At 36.0% G+C, this 7,498-nt stretch overlaps 1 protein-coding gene across 1 annotated transcript; it reads right to left on the bottom strand.

Annotated features, from left to right (window-relative positions):
* Nucleotides 1-1,322: 1,322 nt before the first annotated feature.
* Nucleotides 1,323-3,627, bottom strand: ZNF883 (zinc finger protein 883). The gene is given in 2 exon segments (XM_064291601.1): nt 1,323-2,359; nt 2,361-3,627. Coding segments are annotated over 2 exon segments (1,221 nt in total). The 5' UTR covers nt 3,236-3,627; the 3' UTR covers nt 1,323-2,013.
* Between the last annotated feature and the right edge of the window lie 3,871 nt (nt 3,628-7,498).

Below are 7,498 nucleotides of genomic sequence, written 5' to 3'. Positions count from 1 at the left end.
ACAGCCTTGAAAACCCTATGGGGTGCAGCTCTGCTCAAGGGCAACTGGTAAGAGGTGGTTGAATGAGGAATCAGCTACTGAGGGTTACTGAGAGTCAATGATTGGCATTGTCTGTGGAGCTCAGAGATCTGGGCCTATGGCAGGGGCACTGGTAGGAGATAAATGAGCAGTCTTGTGGAGGTTACTAAATTAGGGAATTATAGGTTTTAGTGACTGTGGGAGATATGAAGGTCAGAACTTGGGGCACAGGGGCTTGGGAGAGTATCTTTAGGGAGTCAGTATTGATAATCTATGAAGGTCATTGACTGGTTGCTTTGGGATGTGGTTGGGATATAAAGGATTCAATCGTTGAAGGAACTTATGGAATTCAGTGATTGGAGGGGCCAGTGGTAGTCATGACTGGGGTTGTCACCCAGTGATTGAAATCTGTGGGGTCCATACTCAGGGATGTCTTTTTGTTGGAGGAAGCTGTGAAAATTGTTTTTTATTTGCTTGTTTTTGCTGTTTCCATTTTCCATAATGACTTGAAGAGAGTCATGCCATTTTAATTCTGTAAGTGATTATAATAAAACTTCTTATAATAAAACTTTTTAAAAACTCTTCTTAAACTTGTATTTATCCAGTGATAGTTGTAGACGGATCTCTGATGTGTGTGCCCACATCTTCTACCCTGGCAAACTACCACAAAATGGCAGTCACATAATTCCCTTCTAGAATTTAATTTTGTAAATGTTAAGAAGCAAAAAAAAATTTTTTTCCGAATGAACAGCCAACTATCCCAATATCACGTATTGATAAGTCTATTCTTTTTTCACTGTTTTGAAATGCCATTTTTATAGTGTATGAAATTCTCACATATACATATATCTGTTTTCTATAAATCCATTTGTTTCATCTGCAGTATACCAACTGTTTTATTTCCTACAGACTAACATTTTAAAAACTTGGAGGGAAAGCGCCCTTTATCGTTTCTAATTTTTAACATTCTCTTGGTTATTCTTATACACTTATTCTTAGTATGCTAAATTTCATTTTAAAATCCTATTGAGTGACATGAGTGCCAAAACAATTCAGTGGGGAAAGAATGGTCTTTTCAACAAATGGTGCTGGACAACTGGATATCCACACACAAAAGAATGATATTGGGCAACTATTTCACACCACGTATAAAACAAATTTTTTTTTTTAATAAAACAAAGCAAAACAAAAAACCTCAAAATAGATGAAAAACTGAAATCCAAGAGCTAAAATTATAAAACATAGGAGTAAATCTTCACGACCTTGGGTTAGGCAATGGCTACTCTGATATGACATCAAGGAGACAAGCAACAAAAGAAAAAATTAATAAATTCAACTAAATCAAAACTTAAAATGTCTGTACTTCAAAGAACAGTATCAATAAAGTAAAAAGAACTCATAAAATACTAGAAAATACTTCAAGTCATATATCTAGTAAGGGTCTGGTATGTAGAGTACACAAAAAGAACTCTTACAACTCAAGATTCCAACTCATGGTGACCCCCTGTGTGTTGGGGTAGAACTGTGCTCCATAGAGTTTTGAATGGCTGATTTTTCAGAAGTAGATCACCAGGCCTTTCTTTCAAGGTGTCTTTTGGTGGACTCAAACCTCCAGCCTTTTGGTTAGGACTGGCTAGCATGTTAACCTTTTGCCCACCCAAGGGCTCAAAAACTCACTAAAAATGTTGTGTACTTAGAAAAGCTTTTATTATAACCAAATATGTTCATTTGTGAATTATATTAAAAATAATTTTATAAATATGTCCTTAAAAGAAACAAACCTGTTTTGGATAATTTCATTATAAAATTTTCTCTCAATGGTAACACATTTTTTTCAGATTAATTATAAGAAGAGGGCTTATTCTCAGTACAAACAGTATAATATTTAGTAAATGAGCATTTGGCTCATGTTTTTCTTACATAACAATCTAGGGTTTCTTGCTCCTGTGAGTGCTCAGGTGTGATGACTGATGACTGCAGGCTTTCCCACTTTAATTACTCTGACAGGGTTTCATTTCTGAAATGAGTTCTCTGATGTTGAATTAATGATGTAATATGACAAAAAAAATCACCACATTTATTACATTGATAAGGTTTCTCCCTTGTATGTGTTCACATATGTTTAGTAAGTGCTGAGCTTAAGCTCAAGGCTTTCCCACATTCATTATAGTGGTAAGGTTTCTCTCCTGTATGAGTTCTCTGATGCCAAATTAGTGATGTTCTATAGCAAAATAGTTTTTGGCATTCGTTACATCAATAGGGTTTCTCACCAGAATGAATTTTTAGATGTTCAGTAAGGTGTGTGCTTCAGCTTAAAGTTTTTGCACATTCCTTACAAACAGGGTTTCTCTCCAGTATGAGTTCTCTGGTGTTCAGTAAGATGTGCACTCCAATTGAAGGACTTTCCACATTCATTGCACTCACAGGGTTTCTCTCCAGTATGAATTCGCTGATGTTGAATGAAGGCTGGGGTATGGCTAAAGGCTTTCCCACATTCATTACATTCATAGGGTTTCTCTCCAGTATGAATTCGCTGATGTTGAATGAAGGCTGGGGTATGGCTAAAGGCTTTCCCACATTCATTACATTCATAGGGTTTCTCTCCTGTGTGAGTTCTTTGATCTCGGATTAGTGATGTGCTGTGGCAAAAAACTTTCTGACATTCCTCACACTGGTAAGATTTCTCTCCAGAACGAATTGCCTGATGTTCAATAAGATGTGTACTCCAGTTGAAAGTTTTCGCACATTCGATACACTCATATGGTTTCTTTCCAGTATGAATTCTGTGATGTTGAGTAAGGGCTGAAATATGGCTGAAGGCTTTCCCACATTCATTACAAGGATGGGGTTTTTCTCCAGTATGAATTCCCTCATGATGCCTAAGGGATGACCTATGACTGAATGCTTTTTCATATTCATTACACTCGTAAGGTTTCTCCCCAGTATGGGCTCTTTGATGTTGAATAAGATTAGCGCTCTGACTAAAAGCTTTTCCACATTCATTACATTCATAAGGCTTCTCTCCAGAATGTGTTCTTTGATGTTGAATAAGATTGGTGTTCCGGCTGAAGGATTTAGCACATATTTTGCATTCATAAGGTTTCCCTCCAATACGAGTTTTCTGATGCTGGTTAAAGGTTGCAATACAAGTGTAGCCTTTTCTGCATGCAGTACACTGATAAGGTTTCTCTCTCATACAAATTTTCTCAGATTCCATCAATATTGAACTATGGCTTTACACTTGTTTCCAGAATAAGTAAGGTTTGAGGTACAAATGCATGATCTCTTGTATCTAATAAACTAAAATACTTTTCATTCATGAATTGCCTTTAAAAAAACCAACTGGAATAGAATTATGCTTCAAGCTCCTACCATTTTTGTCACAATTGTGAGTCTTTTTCTTAAAGGAACTCTCAGTTGTTCTAAAAGGTTTGCGCTCAGATTAAATATTTCCCCCAAATTATTATATTCATGATCTTCCTCTTGAATCAGGTTTTCATTGTAATCTGGTCACACTGTTGTTTTTCAAACTGGCCATTAAATTCCAATTATTCTAATGTGGAGTATAAAAACCATCATTTAAATACTCTTCTAGCATCATGCATGACACTATTTTTTAGAAATGCTCTGCTTTGGAGTTGATGCTCTGACTTTGGGCATAGCATTCAGGATTAAGTAGAAGATATAATGATCTCTTCCCTTTGGTATCTAAGAGGGAAAAACAAGACATCACCATTTACAGAAAAATAAAAATACAACAGTACTATAATAAGATGTAAAATAGTACAGTATACTTCCTAATATAGGAGAGTTTAGAGAAAAAAATAATATTTGTAGGCAAGATAAAGTAAACAGTGGCATTTAGATAACGTGCATAGTATAATCAAAGGTGAAGATACAGAAAATTTTATCACATGATTAAAAGCCAACGAGACTAATGCAAATGAATGTCTTTGGAAGGCAGAGGAAAAAAATAAGATAGGATAAATGAAATGAAACCAGACAATGGAGAGCTGAAAATTAAGCAGAAAAATTCAATGTTATATTGCAGGGGATAAGAAAATTTGAATTCTCTGTCATGGGAGCAACAAGTTAAACACATATTTTAAATGAAAAGTCTTGTTTATTCTGTCTAAAATGAATAATTAAAGACTAAGGGTAGCAAATTCAGCAAGAAGGTATAATATAAATGATATGGGCTTGGATTGAAATAATACTACTAATTTAGTATAAGAGTAAAATATGAGACATAAAAAGGAAAGAAAAAATAGTGATATTGACTACTGGCAGTTTTCACAAAACAGTATTCATAGAGATACAATGGTCTCTAGCCTAGGAGGCTGGGAGAAAAGTGGTGCTAATGACAGAAATATTGAAGAAGGAAGAATATGCTACTTAGGTAAAGTTGGTGATTTCAGTTTTCACCACACTGAGTTTGAAGTGATTTAAAGTGAAGTAGGACATTAAAGTGGAAGCAGACTCTAAGAAGGTGAAACTATGGCAATTTGCAAAATAGACATTTGGCCTGAAAAAAACTATATCAGGGAGTTAATGATATGGAAAGACTATGTGAGGATATTAGAATACATGGATGCTTTGTGGTAAAAATGAAATGAGTAGAAAAGCCTCAAAGGTACACGCATTTATATTAAGGAGGAATTGAAACTAATGAAAAAAACATTTGGAAAGAGATTAGAACAGGTAAGAACCTGGTAATGTCACACAAGCAAAGACAAAAATATCAAATGTAGCATAAAGTATGAATACAGAAAGAACTATGAACAGGCTGCTATCAAGAAGAATTCAGGAGTTACTGAAAATAATTTTAGTAGAAATATAGAAGATATTCAACTCCAAAGATTAGAAGAGAATAGGAATTAATGCTATTAGCTAAAAGTTTGAAAATTTGGCAATGAAAGTGAAGAATAAACTTGGAAGGTACATAAAAATTAAATTATTGTCAGGCAAAGTGTTTTTTTTAAAGAAAAACTTGTGAATGCCTGAAAGTAGAAGGAAAGGAGCTGATGAACAAGGAAAGATTAAAGCATGAATAAATCATTAAAGTAAGGTCCTAGAACAAGTGGAAAAGAATGGAATCTGGGGCACAGATGGAAAGATTAATTAACAATGGAAGAGGGCCATACTTTCCTCTGAGATCACAGAGATATGTGAGAAGATGGATATAGGGAGAATAGTACATAGACGTTGCTCCCACTAGGTGAACCCTCTCTTCCACATAGACAAGAGGGCTCTGAACAGAGGACCCTAACCAACATTTCCAAAGCTAGTTCCTAGTACCACTATTGTTACTATCACCACAACAATGGACAGATGGACTGTTACTAACAAGTATTCCTATCTACCTCGTTGTTACTTAGCCATATGATTCTTTCTCGACTAAGTATCTTGTAACATTTCTCCATTTTTTTCCCCTCAGTTACCTATTGATATAGTTCTTCCTACTTGGAACATAACATCTTATTTAGAAAGCTGTTGCCTTACACTTGGCAAAGGATATGGCTTTGTGTGTTTATAATGCATACAATCAATCATCCCAGAAATGTGTCCTACAAAGTCTTTAGGAACTCTGAGATATAGGAATGTTGATGCTTCCAAGGTAAAATAATAATGCTATCTATTTACAATGTTATAAAGAAAAGTGCTATTACCTGGTTAGTAATAAAAGCAGTATCTTTTCTCTGTACACAAATAAATTAAAACTCTATGGTCCTTAAACTCAAAGCCCAGTTGAAGATAAGCACTTGTAAATCCTAGAGATTTTGACATTCAAAGAAATAGTCATTGCAATCTGTTGTCATTGTAAAGCTGTACTTATCCAATGAGACAAAGCTTCTGTGACTTTTTAAAATCACATCCCTGTACAGTGTCTCTGATAATGGTCTGGTTGTTTTCACTACCATAAAGTCAAGTCCACCAGCACATCCTCTAATGTTACTGGTTCCTAAAACATTACCCAAATACCTACTCATTAAGGGATCATTCACGTAAACATTCATGGAAGAAAGGGTAAAGCTGGCAACTGGATATATAAGTGGAGGGCTAAGAAGTTGTTCGGAAAGGGTTCAGGGTTCTAAGTTCAAGGGTGGCCAAAAGTATATTATTTAGGGCTGACCAATGTGTGCCTGTTGAGAGTATACACAGCAATACTCAGGTTTTACATAAAGCTTACCTCTAACAGACAAAATACAAACTCAAGAAATAAAAAAGGTGTACAAATATAAGTCAACAGTGCAGACAAGGACTTAGTTACAACCCTATTGATGGTAACAATGCATATAAAGAAAATGAATCAATACAAAGTAAAGTGATTCTAACAGAGAACGAAAAAATGGGAATTATAGACACAAACACTAGTTGTGTGCTGTTGAGTCAATTCTGACTCACAGCAGCCCTAAAGAACTGCCCCATAGGGTTTCCTAGGCTGAAATCTTCATGGGAGCATTACCAGGTCTTTTCTCCCACAGAGTGGCTGGTGGGTTCAAACTGCCAAGCTTTTGGTTAGCAGCCATGCACTTAAGCCTTGTGCCACCAGTGCTCCTTAAACACTAGTAGTCCCTTACTATTTAGTAATACACTCTCTCCTCATTTATGGACACGGTTAGATTCCAAGGACCAGGTCGTTATGTAAAATTAGTGTTATGCAAAAATGGAGGATGACTACATCCTTACATAACTTCCAAATCACATCATTACATAACTGCCAAATTAACTTCAGCAGCACCTGCTGCTTCACCTTACACTTTTACGTCATGGAGATGGCTTCTTTCCTTAAACCTCATGAACCAATCTCTGCTAGTTTCAAACGTTTCTTCTGCAACTTTCCTCACCTCTCTCAGCCTTCAGAGAATTGAACAGAGTTATGGCCTTGCTCTGGATTAGGCTTTGGCTTAAGGGAATGTTGTGGCTGGTCTGATCTTCTATCCAGACCACTAAAATTTTCTCCATATCAGCAATAAGGCTGTTTCATTTTCTTATCATTTGTGTGTTCACTGGAATGGCACTTTTAATTTCCTTTAAGAACTTTTCCTTTGCATTCACAACTTGGCTAACTGTTTGGTGCAAGAGGCCAAGCTTTCGGCCTGTCTTGGCTTTTGGCATGCCTTCCTCACCAAGATTAATCATTTCTAGCTTTTGATTTAAAGTGAGAGATGTGCGACTCTTCCTTTCACTTGAACACTTAGAGGCCATTGTAAGATTATTAATTGGTCTAATTTCAATATTTTCATGTCTCAGGAATAGGGTGGCCTAAGGAGAGGGAGAGAGACGGAGGAAGGGCCGGTCTATGGAGCAGTCAGAACACACACAACAGTTATCGACTAAATCTGCCAACTTATATGGGTGTGGTTCGTGGAGCCCCAAAACAATTACAATAGCAACATCAAAGATCACTTATCACAGATCATCATAACAGGTATTACAATGATAAAAAAGTTTGAAATAGTTCAAGAGTTGCCAAAAT

The sequence above is a fragment of the Loxodonta africana genome, chromosome 9 (genome assembly GCF_030014295.1).
Source record: "Loxodonta africana isolate mLoxAfr1 chromosome 9, mLoxAfr1.hap2, whole genome shotgun sequence".
In the NCBI taxonomy this organism is placed as follows: domain Eukaryota; kingdom Metazoa; phylum Chordata; class Mammalia; order Proboscidea; family Elephantidae; genus Loxodonta; species Loxodonta africana.
This window is presented reverse-complemented; position numbering and strand designations above follow the sequence as displayed.